This window comes from Mercurialis annua, linkage group LG2, assembly GCF_937616625.2.
Source record: "Mercurialis annua linkage group LG2, ddMerAnnu1.2, whole genome shotgun sequence".
NCBI lineage: Eukaryota > Viridiplantae > Streptophyta > Magnoliopsida > Malpighiales > Euphorbiaceae > Mercurialis > Mercurialis annua.
In genome coordinates, this window is record NC_065571.1 from 47,178,404 (window position 1) to 47,201,359 (window position 22,956).

The following is a 22,956-nucleotide window of genomic DNA, read 5'->3' on the forward strand; positions in this document are numbered from 1 at the left end:
ATTTAATATGTTTATTGACGAGTTACGTTACGAGCCACGTGCATAGCACGTAATGCGAAACTAGTAATATATAAACTACTTAATCATTTTTATTTTTTAACTTTAAAATAAATAAATTAATAAACAGATTAAAAATAAAATAGTTAAGACGTATAATATTTTTAAAGTACATAAAAAGTTTTTTAATAGAGGTATTGGATTTTAGGAAGTAGTAACGGATTAAAAAATGTGAAAGGTTGGATGCGGATTAAATTTTGTTAGACAAAAGAAATTAATTATTTAGGTAATCATTTTGTACTTTAAATAATATGGGACCCACCAGAAAATACTAACAATACGTATTATTTTTGGTCTTTTGAAGAATAAGGGTCCCACCACTTTTTTTTTTTAGAATCAAAATATCATTTCGAAAACCGAACCCGATGACCTGATAAGGAACGGGCATTATGCGCTAAACAATGCGCAGCCTGGTTCACAGATCGCCTTACAAACACAAAAATCAAATTATGAAACTGTTTCGCTAAGTGAGCACAATCGTCAATAAGAACATCACCGTCTAAGTCCGTCGAATTGCGAATATCCAAGATCGCCTCTAAAGCGTCTGACTCAAGAATAATGTTTTGTTTTCCTTTAAGCCAACTAAGAGTTTCCCGAATGCCTATTAATTCCGTTGACCGGGAATCCATTGTCCCATGAAAAGATGTCTGACGAGCTTGGATCAAACCACAGGAGTCATCTCTAACCACACAACTAACTCCTATTCTACCCTCCTCCTTAAAAATTGCAGCATCAACATTGGATAAATCCAACTGGCGGTTTCGACCATGAATCTGAGCCATCTATGCCGACAATATCACTATCTCTACTACCCGCCACTCTACCCCTAGCCATCTGCCAATTTAAAAGCTGCTATCCTGCTAAATTCACAACATTTTCCACGCTGCAGCACCTGCCATTCCAGATCACGTCGTTCCTGTTAAGCCAAAGCCTCCAACAGATCATCCCTGCCAACGCACACTCCTCCTTAGAGAGAACTCCTAACCATCTCCTCACCTAATCATTAATACTCAGCACACTCCCAATCTGAACCGCCAAACCCGACAACTTCCAACACTTCATCGCAAACTCACACCCAGCCATAACATGAAACATAGTCTCTTTCCACCAGGGTTCCACCACTTATAATCATTAAATGCACAATGAAAAAAGAGAATGAGAAGGCATGTGTCCATAAGAGATTGATTTGTTGCAAATCTGATATGGCACATCAGATGTGTGGGATAATTACTCCTTTAATTGGAAAATGAGTTTCTAATTAATCATAATTTACTCTAATTAATCATACCTGAATACTAATTTATTATAGTTTAACCCTAATTAACCTAGAGGTCTGTTCTTGAGAGAAAAGACATATGTTCATAAGAGAACATGTCTGCTCTCAAGAACAGACCCGCAAATCTGTTCTAATTTTTTTAAAAAAATTAATATTTTTCTTATAGATATAAAATTTGAGGGTTATCATATATGTAAAATTTAGGGAGTTAATTTGTTATTTTAAGTTTTTAATTAAAGGGATTAAATTATTTTTAAAAATTATTAATAATATTTATTTAAAATGTTAAAAAAGTTAGGATCATTTTAAATTTTTTTCCCTAAAAAACTACCTAGGAAAAAAACTACCGTCAAAACCGGAGAGTGTGTCTCACTCTCTTGGGTGAGAGTGGAAAGAGGGGTTTTTGACTCGATTTTGCTAAACTTAGGGTAAAATTAATCTTATTTTGTCAATTTTGACGTTTTTGATACTTTGTGCCAAATTGAAGGGGTGAAGTGATCTTTTGTTCCCAAAATAAATGCTACATTTTCTCCCGCCATCTTCGTCGGAAAACTGGTTCATAAAATAACTTTCAAGGGCGATAAGGATTCACAGAAGAGAAAAGTTGGAACCATCACTCATGGAAATGACAGAACGATGTCAGATTTCAGTAATTGTGGTTATGCATCTTCTCCATTTCGTTTGGATGTCAAGTTTCTGGAACAGACTGTTTTACCGACCAACGGAAAGGGGAACTCTGAAATGGATTGAGAATCTTTAAATAGAGCACGATGAGAGTTTAAATTTGAAGAATCACAGGTAAGCTTTTGATTTTGCGTTGTTAAAATTATTTAAATAAATTATGATGATTTCCGAAACCCTAAGCTGATTGATACCTCCTTATTGTCCATATATACATTTACAAATTGGAATGAATAGCAGCATAAATATTTAATTAACTATTAGATTGGGGTGTTTAATTCATGTAATTTCAAGCTTACAAGTCTGATTGAAGGATGAGTTAGTTGTACATTTGACTTGAGCAATTTTGTATATTTAATTGGAGATGTCATTAATTTTATTTTATATATTTGGAAGAAGAACAGTTCAATGAAATGATTGTTTTACCAGATTAAACAAGAGATAATAATTTTTATACATTAGACAGACGTAACATAGAACTAATCATCGACAATTAGCGTGTTATTGTTCTTCTAAGCTTATACTAATTCATTAGAAGTCAATGAAACTAATGTAATTGTTCTTAGCTATATCTCAATACAATTATCTTAGTCACATTCCTGATTCCTTATTGCAAATCCTTCTCTAAGTTGTAAAAATGGCATCTAGTTCATCTTCTAAAACAAGTTATGATGTTTTTCTCAGTTTTAGAGGAGCTGATACTCGTGATAATTTCACCAGCCATCTTCATCAAAAACTGGTGGATAAGCATATCCTAACTTTCATTGACGATAGGCTTGATAGAGGTGAAAAGATTGAATCATCCCTTATGAAAGTCATCGAAGAGTCACTAATTTCAGTCGTCGTTTTCTCAAAAGGGTATGCATCTTCTCCATGGTGTTTGGATGAACTCGTCAAGATTATTGAGTGTAGAGAGAAAATGGATCGAATTGTTTTGCCAATTTTCTATCTTGTTGATCCATCTGATGTTGAACTGGGAAAAGGAGTTTTCGGAGATGGATTCAGGAAGCTTCAAGCAAAGCACAAGAAGAGTATGGATAAGTGGAGAAATGCTTTGGAGGAGGCGACAACTTTATCTGGTTGGGATTCGAAGAATCACAGGTAATTTTCATTGTTGCATTGTCAAAATAGTGGAGAACATGTTATGATAATTTTCAAATCCCCATCATTTCGATCTTTGATTTCGAAGTTTTTCAGTTGATCTTAATAATTGCAGTTCTGTTTTTTTTTTTTTTTTGAGACAACCCATTTCGGGATCCCTTTATTTCTATTTTTGTCGAAACAGAATACTGTGATTTTATTTTTATCAATATAAAGTTCCTGAAAAAAATATTAAATTTATTAATAGTTGTATATTTTGTTAAAACGTTCATTGATTATTTATTTAACAATATAGTATGATGATAATTTGTAGTTACCTTTTTATGATGGTTAAATTAGATATTTAGCCAATGCGGGCCTAGTTTGGATGGCTAAGGCGTTTCTAAGTGCATCAAGGTTGTGGGTTCGAACCACGCCTCCGTAACGAACAAACTAACAATTGAGACTCTTAAGAGGCGATTACCATCTTTGACAAAAAAACTTAGATATTTAAGATTTAAAATTAAATTATTAATAAATTTGTGATAAAGTTATATGTGTTTTAACAAAGAAGAAATCAATATTAAAAAATTGTTGTGAAATTAAACTAATAATAAATTGATCTGTTTTTTTTAAGTAGTGCAATGTCGTTTTAATAGTTGAAGAATTATTAGCGAACGACGTCATTTTTAATAATTTAATTATAATAAACTATTAAAACCATATTTAAAAATAATAATAATAATAGTCACTTTTTACTTATAATATCTTTAGTTCATATTTGGTTTATAAATTTTGATAAAGAAATTACTTATATTGAAATACATGAAGGAAATAATTTAAATTTAAATAATTTAATATTTTTAATTTTTAATTTTTTAAAATTAGTTATCGTGTAAGATAAGAATGTTTAAAATATTTCTTAAAGGATGTAAAGTTTGACTTTAATTGCTGAATGAGTTAAATTCATAAAATCAGTAAAACAAATACAGTAACTACTAAATTTGATTATATTAAGTTTTTTTCGATTTATTATTTTTTGAATTTGGATAAAAAGCATCATATATTACAAATTTGAATGTCATAAAATGACATGTATAAAATTATTTGTTGAATGTCAGTTTTAAAAGATAGTCTAAGTACTTATTATAAATGGATTAGAAAATTTATTAAAATAGATTAGGTATTCTAATTTTTAATTAATAGGTAATTACCTAAAATTTAATTATAAGAATGTAATTAGTAAGAAATTAAAAAAAATACAAGATTTTAAATTACACATGTTTCTACGCAGGTCCAACTGTTGAGACCTTCTGGCTTCTGTTACAAAGAATATAATTTAACAAAACTGAAAATGATAGGATTCAATCTCTACAATTAAAAGTGCAAGGATGCAATATAATACAAATTAAAGTATAGGGATCTTGAAGTGGGTTTGGACGTTTTCTATAGACTAATTACATAATTCTCTTACCAGTTATATCTATGCGTTTCAGGCCTGATTCTGAATTAATTGAGGCAGTTGTCAAGGAAATCCTGAAGAAAATTTATCCTACCTCTTATAGCATTTCTGCTAAGTTGGTGGGGATTGACACACAAATTGAGCAAATTTTGTCATTATTGCATAGTGGGTCAGATGATAAACCTTATTTCGTTGGGCTTTGGGGAATGGGTGGCATAGGGAAAACCACCATTGCCGAAGCTCTTTTTAGTCGTATATCTAACCAGTTTGGTGGTTGCTGCTTCCTTAGCAATGTCAGGGAAAATTCATCAAAGTTTGGTTTGATTCAGCTAAAACATAATCTATTAACCGAGCTTTTAGGCGATGAAAATTTTAATATAAGAATGCTTCATGTACTTCCCACTTCTGTCTTAGAGAGGCTGAAAAGAATTAAAGTAATGATCGTTTTGGATGATGTCAATGAGTCAGCCCAATTAAGTAGTTTAATAGGGGATCTCAAGAGTTGGCTGAGTCCAGGTAGTAGAGTCATTATAACAAGCAGAGACTACGAAGTGCTTCGGTTTTGTCACAAAACATACAAGGTTAGGCAACTCCAGTATAGTTTTGCTCTCCAGCTATTTAATAGCTATGCCTTTAAGCCGAACAATCATTCCAAGGATTATACCGGATTGGCAAAAAAAGTGATGAAGTATGCACAAGGTGTTCCACTAGCACTTAAATTATTGGGTTCTCATCTATGTGAAAGATCCCCAAAAGAATGGGAAATTGTATTGGATAAATTAAAACATTCTTCTCATTCTGAAATTCATAAAATATTAGAAATAAGCTATAATGAACTAGAACAGGAGCCAAAAGATATATTTCTTGATATATCATGCTTCTTTAAAGGAGAGAGTAGAATTCATGTGAAAGATATACTCGAGAAAGGTAGTGGGTTCAGAAATTTTGACTGGGGAATAATGCGCCTAGTTGATAAATGTCTTTTAACCATTGGGCAGGGTGATGTATTAGATATGCATGATCTTATACAAGCTACAGGTAAAGAAATTGCTCAACAAGAAGGCAGCAGATTGATGAATTTCAAGGTTATCAGTCAGATGTTAACTAATAACATGGTATGCAAGGAAATTCTCTTTATATATCAAATCAAATATTAAAGAAGCTTCACTTGGCATGTTTGTCATTGCAATCTTTTAAAATCTTTTGCTCTTGTTGTCAGGAGAATGAAGCAGTTCAAGGCATATATTTGGACTTGTCTGAAATCAGAAAGGTTTACTTGCACCCTAAAGCTTTCTCAAAGATGACTAACTTAAGATTGCTGAAATTTCACAGGCAGAATCGGGATGCACAAAAACTGCTAGAATCAGGATTGCTAGATAAATCAAAATATCTTCATTGTCTTCCCAACACGCTAAGTTTGTTACATTGGGAAGAATATCCCTATAAATTTTTTCCATCAAACTTTTCCATGGAAAACCTTGTTGAGCTTACGATAGCATGGTGCAGTATCACACAACTTTGGGATGGAGACAAGGTGAGACTTAAGTACGTACCTTTTAATTTTTATGTTAATTTTTTGTAAAAAGAAACAAATGCTAAAGATAAATAAAAACATGACAACCCATTTTTTGTACTGCAAATTATGTCTGAAAATCATTTTTAAATTCGTATCACTTCTATGCTTAAAAACTTGAAACTTGATTTCACCATAACAACTTCACTAATTGGACTGAAATTGACTTCAACATACAAAGAGTTGATTTTTTTTGTTCTTTTTAGCCATTCAAATCTAGTAAAAATAAAGTTCAGTTTGGTTCTTAAAATTAATATATGAACTTAATAAAATTAATTTTTATCAGATTGGACAGCTCTTTTTTTAGTTTTAGTAACGTGTTTTCATTTTTACAGTGTCCTCAAAATTTGAAAAGGTTGAATCTTTGTGGATGCCAACAACTATTGAAACTCCCAAATCTCTCTTTGGCTAGAAATTTGGAGAAAATATACATTATTTTCTGTGAAAATTTGATTGAGATTGACTCCTCTATAAAGCTCCTTTACAACCTTACTCGTCTCTTGATATATGAGTGCAAGAAACTGAAGAGTCTTCCTGAGATTCCTAAAGGCATAAAAAGGTTAGATCTAAGCATTTCTGGAGTGGAAGAGTTGGCCCTTTCGGTTCCATTTCTGAATGTCGTCAATGCAAGCCTCAATCTCAGCGGCTGTCGTAATCTTCAAAAGTTGCCAGAGATCACAGGAAATGTTTTATATTTAGATATAAGTCAGACTGCAATAGAAGAATTGCCCTCATCAATCATATCTTCCTCATCACTTATTATGTTGAGAATGGCGCAATGTGAACATCTCATGATTCTCCCGGACAGCATTTGTGAGCTGGATTATCTTGACGAGCTTGATCTCAGTGGCTGCAGAAATTTCTGTAAATTGCCTCCTTTGTATGGTTTGAATTCCTTAAGAAAATTATGTCTAGATGGGACTGCACTTGTAGAAATCCCTAATGACATTGTCTCTCTACCATCACTTAGAGAATTGAGTTTAAACAGCTGCAAGAGACTCCAAATTTTGCCTAAGCTTCCACAGCAATTAATCCAGCTCCAAGTTCAAAACTGTACATCTTTGGAGACTGCAGAATTATCTTGCTACATTCCATCCATAGAACTGTCTGAATATGTTGAATACTTGGAAATGGGTTATGATAATTTCGTTACATTCAAATTCTATTACGGTAATTGCCTAAATTTGGACGAGAATTCACGTTCAAGCATTCTAGCAGAGGCACAGTTCAGTTTAGAAGAAGTAGCCATTGCTTTTAACAATTCTGTAAGTCTCATTCTTAAGACCTTTCCATTTCTTTCCATCTAAGTAACTAATTAATTGATTTAATATGCTCATCTTTGTTATAGACAGCGAAGATTTTGGATTCTTATCAATTCTGTATACTTGGAAGTGAAATTCCAGAGTGGTGCAAATATGAGAGCCAAGGATCTTCAATGGGGTTCGAACTCCTGCCTGATTGCTTTAACATTTCATTCTGTGGGTTTGCTTTTTCTTTAGTTCTTGATCAATTCAGCTTTGGCTTTTACGATGTGCCCCTCTGCCTTGAAGTTGAATGCTGTTTCAAAAGTGTGACTGGTGTAAAACACCACTTGTTCAGTTGTTGTATGCGTTCTACCGTAGATCGTGTGCATTTTAAATCAGATCACGTGCTCCTTTGGTTTAATTCCAATGTGGATTTTGGTTTAAATGATTGGCTCATAGAAACCGGCAACAATGTCATGAACGAGGCCTCATTTGAGTTTAGTGCATTTAATGAATGGGGAAAGAACAAGGATACATTAAATGTGAAGAAGTGTGGGGTACACCTGATTTATGAGACGGACGAGCTTAAAGCAGATGAACCACCCATAGAAATAATGAAATTGATGGATCCTGCTTTACTTCTTCCGACCCCTTCATGTAAGTTGACTTGACTGTTCCCTAAATTTTTCTTCTCAAACGATATTGTTGTGGATTATGATCTTATTTCACTTGAATATGAGAGGTCAAGTTCGGTAAATCAACACCATTCATTGCAAATGAAAGGTGTAGATTAACTTAAATTAATTTAGACTCAATGGTGTAGATTTACCAAACACGAATCCTAATCTTATTGTTCTCATCATTACAGTTATTATTCTTTCTCTTCCTCTTAACCTTTAACTTTATCCTTGAATACCTCTAACTTCGTCTATGAATGAGTTAGTTTAGCAATTTATCACCAACTGGCGTAGGCCATAACTTTTAGGCCTTCCCCAATTTAAGAATTTTCCTGATTCACTCCAATTTATCTTGATTAGGAGTTTTTCTTATTCTCCTTGAATTTAATTTTATTTCTTTTTCCTATTTTGATTAGGGTTTTTTGTTCTGATTAAGATTACTTCTTAGACTTTAAATATTTATTGTTTTATTTGAATTGGCATCAAATATTACTAGACTTTTATTTTCTGAAAGTATTCTTTTTCAATTTAGCTATTCTCTGCGTCCAGTGGTATTAGAGCCCAAATGGTGGCTAAGGGCAATGGCGGTCTTCGTGACCGTGTTCATGAGGTGGAGCCCCACTTTCGGGGAACGAGACGTTGCAACAATTGGAGCAGCGTCTAGATCAATATATAGATATTATATTCTAGCGTTTTGAGCGACGTTTTGAAGAAATGTGGATCGTCTAGACTCCCTGGGAGTTGATGCACATAGGAATTCGAATATCAATAAACGACAAAAGGTGGAGATGGCTCGTGGTGATCCCATTGATATACCTATTCATGTACGTAGAGAGTGAGATTCTAAAGGAAAAGGCGGAGGATCTGATAACATATCCAAGAGAGTATGAGTCCTTGTGTTGTACCTGCCCAATTAACACCGAAGAAGGATGGGAGTTTGCGGATGTGTGTCGATAGTAGGTATCACTATGGGATATAAATTTTCCATACTGAGGCTAGATGATATGCTTGACAACCTGGGCTAAGTGGTTCGCAAAACTGGATTTGAAGAATGGTTATCATCAGATTCGCATTAGAGTTAAGGGTAAATGGAAAATAGCCTTCAAAATAAAGAGGGCATGTATGAGTGGCTGGTGATATCAGTTCGAAATGTCAAATGCACCTAACATCTTCATGCGATTGATGAATTAGGTTCAAAAACCTTTTATTAGAAAATTTATGGTGGTTAAGTTGATGATATGTTAATTTATAGTGATACTGAGTAGGACCATTTGCTGCACTTGAGGAAGGTCCTAACAGATTTGCAGGAGAATAAGCTATTTGTTAATCTCAAAAAATGGAGTTTCATGATACAAAAACTACCATTCCTAGGGTAATATTTTTTTGATAGTAGTATATAGTGTCAATTTTGGCTGAAGTACCTACTCAATGAGGTAGGGTTTCTATTATATAAAAGGCTTATGAGCCAACAAAGGAAAAGACAAGCTGTACATAGCTATATTACAGCCTATAACTTGGCTACTATACAAGGGAAGTAAATCAAATGCTAATCTACTGCTATATACATATCAATGCTGATTTAATTAGCAGCATTAACTCAGCCTATAATCTAGTGATCAAATAAGGAAACCACTATGAACACAAACTATTGACATCCCCCCTCAAATTGATGTGGGGGCATCTAAAAGCATCAATTTGCCAAGCAGAAAACGATGACGCTTAGAAGTGAGGGCCTTGGTAAATATATCTGCCAGCTGAAGATCAGTAGAAACATGTGGAAGAGAAATTATTTTATCTTCATAAGCATCACGAATAAAATGGCAATCAACCTCAATATGCTTAGTACGCTCATGATAAACCGGATTACTAGTAATGTGAATGGCACTTGTATTATCAGCGTGCAAGGGTATCGAATCCATTTGAGGGAAACCAAGCTCACCAATTAAACCACGAAGCCACAAAATCTCAGAACAAGCTTGAGACATAGCACGATATTCTGATTCAGTCGAAGATTTGGAGACCCTATCTTGTTTCTTGCTCTTCCAAGATATCAAAGAATCACCCAAGAACATACACCAACCAGTAGTAGATCTACGTGTATCGCCACAACCAGCATAATCCGCATCACTATAGGCTGCCAAAAGTGGAGAAGATTGAGTAGAATAAAATAAGCCACGAGACAAAGTCCCTTTTACATAACGAATAATCCTCTTTACTGCTGCAAGGTGTTGATGTGAAGGAGAGTGAAGAAACTGACTGACTTGCTGCACAGCAAACGACAAGTCCGGTCTTGTAATTGTAAGGTACACTAAGCTCCCAACCAACGTGCGGTAGAGAGAAGGATCAGGTAAAAGATTTTCATCCTCTTTCCGAAGCTTGACATTCACCTCCATAGGAGAATCAGTAGAAGAACTATCTAGTAGTCCTGCTGACACAACAAGATCAGTAGCATACTTGTTTTGATTGATAAAGAGACCACCAGTAGTGGGCTGAATTTCCAGTCCCAAGAAGTAGGTAAGACGACCTAAATCTTTCATATGAAAAGAAGCTTGAAGATGAGCTTTTAAGTTATCTATCAACTCAGAGTCAGAACCAGTAATAACAATATCGTCAACATACACCAAAAGAAAAACAATTCCAGTAGGTGTCTTGCGCAAAAATAAAGAAGCATCATATTTGCTCTTATTGAAGGAATATTGATGTAAAGTTGATCGAAACTTATCGTACCAAGCCCGCGGTGCTTGCTTCAAGCCATATAAAGATTTGCGAAGTTTGCACACAGTTGAGGTCGGAGAAGAAAGAAGCCCAGGTGGAATTTTCATGTATATGGCTTCTTTGAGATCACCATGGAGGAACGCATTCTTAACATCCATTTGATGTAAAGACCAAGCTTGAGAGGCAGCAAGAGCGAGAACGGTACGAATTGTAGTCATTTTAGCAACCGGAGCAAAAGTCTCCTCATAGTTTACACCATATTCTTGATGATTGCCAAGAGCCACTAAGCGAGCTTTATACCGTTCCAAACTACCATCAGAGCGTACTTTGATAGAATAAACCCATTTGCAACCAAGTGGGGTTACAGAAGAAGGACAGTCCACTAGATCCCAGGTATGATTAGTCTCAAGTGCCTGAAGTTCTTCTTGCATAGCTTGCTGCCAACATTCATGCTTGGCAGCCTGACTATACCCTGCTGGAACATCAATTGAAGATAATGTGGCAACAAGAGCAGTAGTAGATGGAGGAGACGAAAATCCATACCTTTTAGGTGCAACTGGCACCCTACTTGTCCGACGCAGTGGTGGTGTAGGATTAGTTGTAGCAGAAGCAGGTAACGAAACAGTGATAGCAGGAGAATGATTGGGACCTCTTCGAACATATACGTGACCGGGCTTAAACCGAGAAACCAAAGGTGGAGGAGACTCGATGGAGAATTCTGGAAGTACAGTACAGGGAGCAGAATAAGAATTATCAACAGGAAAGTAACTTTGATTATCAAAGAAAATAACATTCCTCGACATACGAACTTTATTAACAGTTGCATCATAGCACACAAACCCTTTTTGAACAACACTATAGCCTAGGAATGCACACCGTGCAGATTGGGCAGACAATTTGTGACGTTCAAGAGGAGGTAAATGAACAAAACAAACACAACCAAACCTGTGAAGATTGCCATAATGAGGATGTTTTTGATGCAGACGATAATAAGGAGAATTAAGATTAATAACCTGGGAAGGAAGCCGATTAATCAAATAGGCAGCTGTAGTTATGGCTTCCACCCAAAATTTAGGAGGAACCAACGAATCTAAGAGTAATGCACGAGCCATATCAAGAAGTTGGCGATTCTTTCTCTCGGCAACCCCATTCTGCTGCGGAGTATAAGGACAAGAACGCTGAGCCACAATCCCTTTAGAAAGAAGAAAATTTTGAAACTCAGTAGAGACATATTCACCTCCTGAATCAGATCTTAAAATTTTAATAGAAGTGGAGAATTGTGTCTCAACATGAGCAAGGAATAATTTAAAGGCATGAAACACTTCAGATTTTGCTCTAAGAAAATAAATCCAGGTAAACTTACTGTAGTCGTCAATGAAAGTGACAAAATATTTATAATAAGCATGAGAAATTATTGGTGCAATCCCCCAAACATCACTATGAATAAGTTCAAAAGTTTTAGAAGCACGACTACCCTGATTAAAAAAAGGAAGTGTTTTACTCTTTGCAAGCTTACATGACGAACAATCAATAGAAATCTTCGCATTTTTATTTTTATTTCCTAATAAACCAGACTTGTACAAATGAGAAAGGACAATAGAATTAGGATGACCAAGTTGCTTATGCCATTCTATTGGAGAGGCAAGAGTACAAGCAAGGGACAATAAATTGGAAGAGGAACAAAATTTCTGAGTTGAAAGATGCAACGGAAAAAGACGGCCAACTTTAGGTCCCTTCGCTATCAGCTGTCCCGATTCCTGATCCTGCACACACCAACCATCAGACGTAAAGTGAACATCATATTTCTTATCAAGTAGTTGTCCCACAGAAATCAATTTATTAGATAATTTAGGACAAACAAACACATCATTTATGGCAGAATTGATATCACCAATAGCCACAATCGGCAGATTTTGGCCATTGGCCGTTTGAATTAAAGTGGAACCAACATACGGACGAATATTAGAGAGCCCTGTCGCTGAATTGGTCATATGATTAGAAGCGCCGGAATCCAAAAGCCAAGGACTAGAGGGAAGAGTTTTACCTTGCAACCCAAGGGCAGAAAATGCAGAAACAATCATCTGCTGTACCATTTCCGGTGTTAAAGGTGGCTGTCCAGCAACAGCCTGTACAGGATGCTTGTCCACAGATTTAGCTGTAACTTCAACAGCTTGCATTGCACGGGAAGTGGGGCGAGGAGGGCGGATGGGACAACTTTTAATAATGTGACCTTCTTGCTTACAATACCTGCAAAACATATTTGGACATTGAGGAGCAATATGTCCAAACTCTTTGCAAGAATAACATTGAGTTTTGCTTAGATCTCTCGCTCTAGGTTTCCCATGTGCTGCATAAGCCATGGCTATTGGAGTAGAAATAGCTGGCTGCATACTAGATTGGGTGACTAATCGTTGTTCCTCACGAAGAAGTTCCCCAAAACATACATCCAATGAAGGAAGAGGATCACGGTTCAGCAAAGAAGATCGAACCGATTCAAATTCAGAGCGAAGCTTCATTAAGAACTGACTACGTTGGCTATTGAGATGGACTGTGTGAATGGCGGCATGGGCAGCAACAGGTACATCTCCTAATATTAAATCAGAATATTCAGCCCAGAGACTCATGAAGCTAGAATAATAATCTTGAATAGAGAGTGAACCCTGAGAGAAACGCGAGATGTCCAGTTCCAATTGAAAGCTTCTCGCTGAGTTATCTTGATAATAAACACGTTTGAGATACTCCCACATATCTCTGGCAGACTTATAAGGACGAAGATGCAATAGAATATGAGGTTCCACAGAACCTAAGATCCAGGAGCGAATTTGTGCATCTTGGACAGCCCAAGACGCACTAGCAGTAATCTCCACTGATTTCTGAGTCTCTGAATCATCGATATGATTCCATAAATCCTTACCACGAAGGTAAGTTTCGAACTGAAATTCCCACGCTGTATAATTCTTGCCTGTGAAGCGAACACAGTGATTCTCGAAACGTTCCATTCGAGAAAAAAAAAGATCTAAGAAGGGCTATGTATATCAAGGCTAGAGGGGCTAAGAAATTCAAGATAGTTTTTCAGAATAAGATGGCTTTGATACCATGTCAATTTTGGCTGAAGTACCTACTCAATGAGGTAGGGTTTCTATTATATAAAAGGCTTATGAGCCAACAAAGGAAAAGACAAGCTGTACACAGCTATATTACAGCCTATAACTTAGCTACTATACAAGGGAAGTAAATCAAATGCTAATCTACTGCTATATACATATCAATGCTGATTTAATTAGCAGCATTAACTCAGCCTATAATCTAGTGATCAAATAAGGAAACCACTATGAACACAAACTATTGACATATAGGCAGATGAGGTGAAAATAAGGGCAATCCGAGATTGGTCGCCCATCAAATGTTTCTGAGCTTCGCAGTTTTCATGGATTGGCCGCATTTTACAGACGATTTATTAAATCTTAGTGCCACTGTTGCCCTAATGACTAAAAGCTTGAAGGCAAAGTCTTTGTGGAGTGATGAGGCTGCCCACAGCTTTGCTATACTGAAGGAGTAAGTGTGTACTGCCCTAGTCCCCGCGTAACCAAATTTTAATAAACTGTTTGAGGTTGATTGTGATGCAAGTAGAGTTGGTGTAAGGGTTGTCTTGTCCTAAGAGACGAGGCCTATAGCCTTTTCCAGCGATAAGCTCAGTGATTCAAGGAGAAAGTAGAGCACGTATGATGAGAAATTTTATTTTGTAGTGCGTGCTCTTAAAACATGGGCACATTGCTTGATGGCCAAAGAGTTTGTGTTGTATTCTACTATGAGACTGAAGTATTTGAATAGCCAAAAGAGGATAAGATATGCATGCAGGCTGGAGTCAGTATTTGCTGCTGAAATTTCTTTTCAAAGCTGAAGCACAAATCAAGAGTTTATAACAAAGTAGCAGATGCCTTAAGTAGATATGTTTTATCGTTACTTACTTTGAGCAATGAGATTTTGCGGTTTGATAAGCTTAAGGGAGACTATAAGCATGATAATGATTTTGCTGAGTTTTGGGGTAAATTTTTTGATAACCACTATGTTGATTCTTTTTATATTCATGATGGAAATTGATGCATGAGAGTGGGTTGTGTTTAGCTGGACATTTAGGGAGAGATAAAGCAATCATTGTTGTTCATGAGAGATTTTCTTGGCCACAGTTGCGCAAAGATGTTTCTAAATTTGTGGAACGATGTTCCATATGTCAAAGGGCCAAGGGTCAATTCAAAAATAGTGGATTATGCATTGCCTCTGCCAGTGTTATAAATATTTGGGAGGGCTTGTCCATGGACTTTGTGTTAGGTCTACCTCGAACATGCACAAAGAGGGTGCATATTCAGTGTTTGTTGTTGTCAACAGGTTTTCCAAGATCGCTCATTTTATTCCTTGTAAGAGAACTTCACATGCAGTGGGAATGGCAATGTTGTTCTAAAGGACGATGTTCATTTACATGGGGTTTCTATGACTATCACTTTTGATACGGACAATAAGTTTATTGAGTATTTTTGGCGTACTTTATGGAAGTTATTTAATAGGCCAAAGTCCGGTAGAAGCAAGCTGCAGATAAGTGTAGACGACATGAGATTTTTAATTTGGGGGACTAAATGATGGTGTTTTTTTGCAAAGAACAATTTCCAGTGGGTCATACAACAAATTACAGCACAAGAAGTACGGGTAATTGTGAAGAAAATCAACGATAATGCTTATGTGGTTGGAATACCAAACAGTATGGCTATTTCCAAAGCCTTTTGAGGTCGAGTTCTTCTCAAGTGGAAGAGACTGATGCAGAGCAGCGTAGGCCATAACCTTTAGGGAATTTAGAGATTTATGATTTGATTTATAGATTTTTGCTAATTTAGTCATTTTTCTGATTGGCTTTAATTTAGAAGTTATTCTTATTTGCTTATTCACATTAATAAATGAGTTCTTTTTATTAGCTTTAAATTTAGTTTTATTTCTTTTTCCTATTTTGATTAGGGTTTCATATTTTGATTATAGTAACTTCTGAAACCGTATAAATACATGTTGTTTTATTTGAATTAACATCAAGTATTATTACATAGTACTTTAATTCTGTCAAAGTATTCGTTTTGGTTTATATTTGTTGTGCCTGATATTGGCATATTACATATGAAAGCATGTCAAGTTCGACTAACTTTGTATAAGTACTATAACTTAGCTAGTTGTCGTTTCAGATTTTTTTGAAGAAGCAAAAGAAATGGACTCCGACGACAAGGGAAGTGAAGAAAACAAGGAAGAGAAACCAGACGCGGAAGGAATTAAAGGGTTCTTCTCTAAGCTTCTTAGTTGCTTCGAGTTCTTTGTGTAAGCTTCGCTGTTCCGTTCCCCAAATTACCAATTGTTTTAGTTACTTCACGACTGCTACAGTTTCCTTCAAACATGTTTCACCATTTGGGTTCTAAATTCATTAGTTTGTATTGTAAAGTTTCATGTTCATTGAGCATTTTAAACGTTGATATAAATGCTAAACTATATAGTAGAAGCAGATTTTTCCTTTATGTCCCCTAATTTTCTGTTCACTAATTGTCTATATTATACAATATTGGGGTTGTTTTAGTGCTAGGTCAGATTATATTCATTTTAGATTCTTTCAAGTGGGTTTGGATAATTTAAATTCTGATAACCTCACTCAAATTCAGATTGTTTCAGATATTTTCATTTGGTTTTCAGACGTACTCATCTTGTTTCAAAGTGATTGATAAAATTAATTTGTATTTTATTGTAATATCTCATATTTTAGTGACTAAAATGGACCTTCTGCCCATCACTTTGAATCTTATTTTCAAATTAATTATTAAATTATTAAATTTATAATATTATAAAGGGATAATGTCATAAAAATTCACCAACTTTACATGTTTTCTCAATTTAATCACGTTCTTTAAAACTTCTCAAAAACATACACCAACTTTCATTTTTTCCCAAATTCTTACACGGTGCTGACGTGACACTCATTCATTGGTGCAATTTGCTGAGGTGTAAGTTATTTTTACCAATGAATGAGTGACACGTCAACACCATGTATAAATTTGGGAAAAAATGAAAGTTGGTGTATGTTTATGAGAAGTTTGAAAGAACGTGATTAAATTAAGAAAACGTGTAAAGTTGGTGAATTTTTATGACATTAACCCTATTATAAAATAAAGAAATATATTTATAATTTATATTTACTAATTACTATATTAATATTATTTTTGCTAACTTCAAAAATATATGACTGCTTTAAAATATATTTATAAATAAAGTTTTCAGCTATTTTCATTCATGTTACAATATTACAGTATGCAATACTAAACTTATAATTGTGAAAGATATTTACTAAATATTTAAACACACAAACTATAACTCAAATAGTATAGACGCTGGAACAGTACGTTGATGCTTATTGTAAGTTAACCAGTCTCTTTAAATGCACCAGCTAAGCCATTTGTTACAAGTTCTGTGTTTGTTTGATCTTATTTCATCGAGTTGACTTATTTAATTTTTTTAGCCAAGTTGAGGGGAGCGAATAACCGTTTGTTCGTTTGTTTTACTAAAGTGATAATTTCTTAAAATACATGTTTCGTCATTTTATTTACAACTTTACATTACAAGTTTTGACTTTTCTTTTCCGACTTTTTTTATTTACGAAAAATACCTTCTTTTTCTAATTTCACAAAATACCTTTTTCGGTTTTTAATTTCGGTTTTCGGTTTTCTCGGTTCGGTCGACCGAACCGACCGACAGTCTTTTTATATAGTATAAGATTAATGTATATATAGTGTATATATAGTGTTAATTTTTATTTTATATAGATGTTTTTTCTGGAATTTTTTTTATTTTTTTATAGTATAACAGTAGTGTATATATAGTGTTTTTATGGTGTTTATATAGTGTAAGATTAGTGTATAAGTAGTGTATTTATGGCATTTTGTAGTGTTTTTTGTGGTTTATACCATGAAACACTGCAAATACACCATAAACACTGTAAATACACCATAAACACTGTAAATACACCATAAATATACTAAAAAACGGCAGAAATACACTATAAATATACCAAAAATACACTAAAACGTAAAGATATTATAAAATTACTACAAATGCACCATAAATCAATTTTTTCTTTACAAAATCAGTAGCAATAAACAAATCTATGAATAAGAGAAACAAAATAAATAATTATATGAATAATATAAAAATTTTATAAACAAAAAATTATAGATATACAATACTTTATTTACAAAATATTTAAATCATTACAAAAAACCTAAAAAATTACACAGATCTAAAAACGAGTCGAGAAATCCATAGCGCGAACAAAAAAGACGAACGGACTAGCGCGAACGAAAAAAAAACGAACGAAAAAATGACCGAAAACGACGAGAAATCCATAGGAAATAGACGAACGGAAGCGCGACCAGAAAGACGAACAGAAAAGACGAACGGAAAAATAATCAGAGGAGATAAACTGAAAATTAAATGAAAAAAGAAGAAGAAAAGAAGAGAGAATTCTGAGAGAGATGAGAGAGAAAAAAAGGTGGCTATATAAAAGTTTAACCTAAAATGAGATAAAATTTCTTTATATAGTGGGTATTTTGGTAAATGAATTGGCGAACTAGGTATACTTGGATAAGAGAAAAAGATGGCCAAAATGGTGTAAATACTTTACTAAAAATTGAAAAATCATCACATTTATAAAGTCTAATTATTTTTTAAATTCAAACCTTTTAATTTCTTATCACACAACCAAACATTTGTATCAAGGTTAAATTATTAAAAAAGGCTAAATTTTTATTATAATTTTACAAAATCTAAAACCTTCAATTTTATCTAATTTATTTAAAAACACATGATTTCGTTTCAATAATATCTAACCATATAATTGTGCTTATGTGGCGTATACGTGGCGCTGATGTGGCATGACACACATCAGCGCCAATTAAGTAAAATTGTGTAATTTGACATAATTGAAACGAAATCATATGTTTCAGGTTAAATTGGATGAAATTGAAATGTTTTTTTGTGAAATATTTATGGAAGATTTGACATTTTTTAATTATTTGGCCTTATATTAACTATTTTTATATTTCATAAAAAAAATATTTTTATAAGTTAGATACATTTTTAAAAATTAATTGTAATTAATAAAAGATGTAAAGTTTAAAATTTTAACAATAATATTCAAAATTTTGATTAGATGGACTTTTATTTGAAATTAGATATAAATATAAAAATTTAAAAGTTTGATTGTAATTGACAAAAGGTTTAATCACTAAAAAATATCCTATTTTTTAATTTTTTTTCGGTTTATGGCTATATCTTTCAATATCTTCAATTTTAGTTCATTTTTAAATTTTCACTTTTAATCATAGTTAATTATTCAAATTGATTCATAAAAAAAATTATTCAAATTGAAGTGGAAAAAAGTACAAATATATTGTTTATGTTACTTCCTATTATTTCAATTTGCGTTTTTATCATAATAAATATTAAAAAATAAAGTAATATAAGATGTATATTCGAATTTTTTTCGCTTTAATTTGAACAATTGGCTCTAATAGAAAGTGAAAATTAAAAATAAAATAAAATTAAATATTTTAGAAAATGTGGCCACAAACAGGAAAAAAAAACCGAAAAAATGAAATATTTTTAAATGAATACACCTTGATAAAATATAGACCAAATGTCGTAAAAAGGCCAAACCTTTTATAAAAGTTTCACAAAAGTCCCGACCTTTCAATTTTATCGATTTTGGCCAAAAACAAATTATTTGGTTTCAGTTGTGGCCAACTCTCATTTTGATTTCAATTTGCCTATGTGGCGCCTATGTGACGCCTATGTGGCATGCCAAATATTGAAAGGTCAGAACTTTTGTGAAACCAAATAATCCATTTTTGGCCAAAATTGACAAAATTGAAAGGTCAGGACTTTTGTGAAACCAAATAATCACTTTTTGGCCAAAATCGACAAAATTGAAAGGTCATGACTTTTGTGAAATTTTTGTGAAAGGTTTGGCCTGTTTATAACATTTGGCCTAAAATATATAAAGGTTTGAATTTAAAAAATTGATTAGGCCTGTTGATAATGCCTTCAGCAGCCATCTTCATCAAAAATTGGTTCATAAAATGACTCAATCTTTATAGGACGGTAGGCTTAATTTAAAAAGATGGAAGCATCCGCCATGAAAATGAGAGTGCAATCTGAGATTTCAGTTATTGTGGCTCTGCATCTTCTCCATGGTGTTTGGATGAATTTCTCGAGTATAGATAGAGATTGGAAATGGATTGAGAAATCTCCAAACCGAGCTCGATGATAGTAGACAAATGCTCTGAATTCGAAGAATCTCAGGTTAGTCTGTGATTTCGCATTTTGATGATTTCTGAAACCCTAGCTTTTTAATTTCATCCCATACCTATACCTATAAATTCGAATTAACAGCAGCATAAATATTACAAGTCCGATTGAAGGATGAATTAGCTGTGCATTTGACTTGAGCCATTTTGTATTGTTAGTTAGCTGTGCATTTGACTTTGACCAATTTTGTATTGTTAAGTTACCTGTGCATTTGACTTGAGCAATTTTGTATGTTTGATTGTGACTTAATTTAATCTATACTATATTATAATCTTGAACTTCAAATTAGCATTAAGCATATTTTGACAAGTGGATTAGCTACAATTTGCCAAGTGGCAATTTTTTATTTAAATATTTTAATTATTCCATTAATGAATATTAATATATAGAAGTTATAAAATATGAAAAGTTAAAACTTATAGAATTTTAAAAGTTTAATGGTTATAATCTATCTATACTATATTATAATCTTGAACTTCAAATTAGCATTAACCATATTTTGACAAGTGGATTAGCTACAATTTGCCAAGTGGCAATTTTTTATTTAAATATTTTAATTATTCCATTAATTAATATTAATATATAGAAGTTATAAAATATGAAAAGTTAAAAGTTCAATTAATATATAGAAGTTACAAAAAGTTAAAACTTATAGAATTTTAAAAGTTTAATGGTTATGAATTGAAAAGTTTTAATATATAATTAATTTAATCTATATTATATTATAATCTTGAACTTCTAATTAGCAATAAGCATATTTTGACAAGTGGATTAGCTAGAATTTGCCAAGTGGCAATTTTTTATTTAAATATTTTAATTATTCCATTAATTAATATTAATATATAGAAGTTATAAAATATGAAAAGTTAAAACTTATAGAATTTTAAAAGTTTAATGGTTATGAATTGAAAAGTTTTATTAATATATAGAAGTCACAAAATATGAAAAGTTAAACCTTATAGAATTTTAAAAGTTTAATGGTTATGAATTGAAAAGTTTTAATATATAATAAATTTAATAATTAATATAATATAAAGAATTTTGTAAAATTTTATCATCAAAAACTATAATCTTGAGCTTCAATTTAAAATTAAGTATTGTGGATTGGCTATAAATTGGCAAGTGATAATTTTTTATTTAAAATTTATTTATTATTTCATTAATTAGAAGTTATAAAATATTAAAAGTTAAAACTTATAGAATTCTAAAAGTCTAATAGTTGTGAATTGAAAAGTTTAAATGTCTAATTAATTTTTATAATTAATATTATATAAAGAATTTTGTAAAAACATTAACCAACAATATTTAAAAATTTATGATTTAAATTTTTAAAAGTTTTAATATATTTATATTGTTTAGATGTTGTTCTTACAAATTCTAATCCATAAAATATTAATATTATATGTTATGAAATATAAAAAATCAACACTGTATATTTTAATAATATTAAAAAGTTTAATAATTTAAATTATTGCATGTTATAGAAATAGTTTCTTTTAAATCAATCAATATATTAAATTAATAAACAATTTTAGAATACATTTTATTGAACATTACATTTATTAATATAATGTTATTTAAACTAAAACTTAAATTTTGAAATTTATTTTGTTAATATGTTATTATATGTTAAGAATACGAATTTTTTTATAAAATTTAATTTAATTAATTACAATTTAATGATTATGAAATTTAAAAAGTTTTTATTTATGTTTATAAGTTATAAAATCTTAAGAGTTTTCACATTGAATAGATGATAAGTAACCACTATATATATGTGTGTCTCTTACTCTTTGCTCACGTAATAGACCACGCCATAGATGAATTTTTCTTTCGGAAAGATGCGATTTGTTGACTACTATCATGGTATGTGTTTCCGGTAATCCTCTATTGTTCAAATTTTTCATATGTTCTTTTATTATATTAAGATCGTTAATATCTATACAAAATGGATGTAACTTTTTTTTATAGAATTTGATATATTATAGTGGTAAAAAGTTATGTTATTAATTCTCATATTTTTAATACCTTTTCTTATTATATTTTTTGTATTTGTCATTTTTAAAGAAATTGAATATATAGAGAGATCATGTGAATTGAGGCCAATATTTGTGTGTTAGATCTTTAAAAAAAAGATAAAAGTATGTCCATTTATAAATGTATGAATATAAATTGATCCTTAATTTTTTTATTAAGCATGATTAAATAATATATATGTTCATCATAAACTATAAAAGGTATATGAATAATTAAATTTTATATGAATGTAATTTTTGATGTCTTTATAAATAAAAAATTAATATGCTACCATTATCTCTAAAATAGTATAAAAATAAATTTTATATTAATTTATTAAATATTATTAGCATTTTATATGACAATAATTTATCTTAAATATAAATATATTAAGAGTATACACTATATATCTGTTTGTAGTTGTACTACAATGATAGCTTATAGTATAGAATACTAGGAGTGTTCGATGTAATAGTTAAAATGTCAAAACCAACTAATATTATAAGAAAATACAAACACATCCAAATTAAAGAGATAAAGTCTGAATATTTGATTTTATCAAAATACAATTTTTTAAAAAAATATTAAAGATTAAGCATAAAAATTAAATATAAAAATTATAATGTGTTACACATACCATTATTAATTTATAAAGAGCTTTTAAAAATTTTAGTAATAAGTTTTAAAAAACGTAACGACAAAGTTTATAGTTTTAATGTAATAATAATAATTATTAGTTATTTTATATGTATAATTTTTGTAGAATTTAATCAATAATTAATAGTAATATT

At 32.0% G+C, this 22,956-nt stretch overlaps 1 protein-coding gene across 5 annotated transcripts; it reads left to right on the top strand.

The window, feature by feature from the left end:
* Positions 1 to 1,845: 1,845 nt before the first annotated feature.
* Positions 1,846 to 16,311, top strand: LOC126667835 (disease resistance protein RPV1). Of its 5 annotated transcripts, XM_056104882.1 has the most exons (7): positions 1,846 to 2,131; positions 2,699 to 3,115; positions 4,591 to 5,671; positions 5,776 to 6,090; positions 6,465 to 7,394; positions 7,478 to 8,030; positions 15,988 to 16,311. In XM_056104882.1, the coding sequence occupies exons 2-7, from the start codon at positions 2,823 to 2,825 to the stop codon at positions 16,119 to 16,121; spliced, it is 3,306 nt and encodes a 1,101-aa protein (XP_055960857.1). In that variant the 5' UTR covers positions 1,846 to 2,131; positions 2,699 to 2,822; the 3' UTR covers positions 16,122 to 16,311. The 5 variants fall into 5 exon arrangements, with proteins under 5 accessions (XP_055960857.1, XP_055960855.1, XP_055960858.1 ...); XM_056104880.1 differs by lacking the exon at positions 1,846 to 2,131 and having other exon boundaries at positions 2,652 to 3,115; XM_056104883.1 differs by lacking the exon at positions 1,846 to 2,131 and having other exon boundaries at positions 2,652 to 3,115; positions 7,482 to 7,569.
* The last annotated feature ends 6,645 nt before the right edge of the window (positions 16,312 to 22,956 follow it).